This window comes from Octopus bimaculoides, chromosome 10, assembly GCF_001194135.2.
Source record: "Octopus bimaculoides isolate UCB-OBI-ISO-001 chromosome 10, ASM119413v2, whole genome shotgun sequence".
Taxonomy (NCBI): domain Eukaryota; kingdom Metazoa; phylum Mollusca; class Cephalopoda; order Octopoda; family Octopodidae; genus Octopus; species Octopus bimaculoides.
The window spans coordinates 30,515,947-30,516,729 of record NC_068990.1 but is presented as its reverse complement, the minus strand read 5'-3'; the positions used below and the strand labels follow the sequence as shown (position 1 = coordinate 30,516,729).

Here is a 783-nt window from a genome sequence, read left to right as displayed (position 1 = left end):
AGGGGTTTATGTCGGACACCCTCCAGGATGAGAAGTAAAACCCATCAAAGGACAGCTGGGGGCGAAGAACCCTTAGTCTTTGTTTAGATATCTCTCTGGGGGAAGGAAAACTCTGATCTAACACCTGTATCTTCGTTTGAATCCAGCTTTGCGGGGAAAGCATTCGTTGTTTAGAGACGTCAGTGATTGGTTGAAATTACCGAAATACGACAATTTTTTTAGGACGCTTTAAATATAGGCTTTACTTGTTTAGGACGCTTTAAATATAGGCTTTACTTGATTTTTAACAGGTGTGGCTGTGTGGTAAGAAGTTTGCTTCCCAACCGCATGGTTCTGGGTTCAGTCTCACTGTATTTCATCTTGAACAGATGTCTATTTATCTACCAATGTATGTATGCATGTATGTATGTATGTATGTATGTATGTGTGCATGTATATGAGTGTGTGTACGTATATATGTGTGTGTACGTATATATGTGTGTGTATGCGGTTGTATTGATGAGGTTTTCCGTTTCCTATTTGCAAGTTTCCTAGACGAATCTCCCCGATGGCTCCTCAATAAAAAGAGAACAAAAGATGCCAACAAAATTCTTAGCAACATCGCCAAACTGAATAAAACAGTTTTGCCTCAAACAGAAATCGTCAACATTTTCTCATCGAACAATAAAAGAGTAGAAACCTGGAAAATGTTTACTATTCCTCAGCTTCTAAAACGGACCCTAATTTTGATGGTAAACTGGTGAGTGATATTACATTTACCATTTTCTGTGTATTCTTTATATT

At 38.1% G+C, this 783-nt stretch overlaps 1 protein-coding gene across 1 annotated transcript in view; it reads left to right on the top strand.

Moving 5' to 3' along the window:
• LOC106868206 (organic cation transporter protein) overlaps positions 1 to 783 on the top strand; it is a 39,873-nt gene that overhangs the window by 24,103 nt on the left and 14,987 nt on the right. The window contains exon 6 of the mRNA XM_014913369.2: positions 527 to 739. Coding sequence (XP_014768855.1) covers positions 527 to 739 — 213 coding nt within the window. The remainder of the gene's footprint in view (positions 1 to 526; positions 740 to 783) is intronic.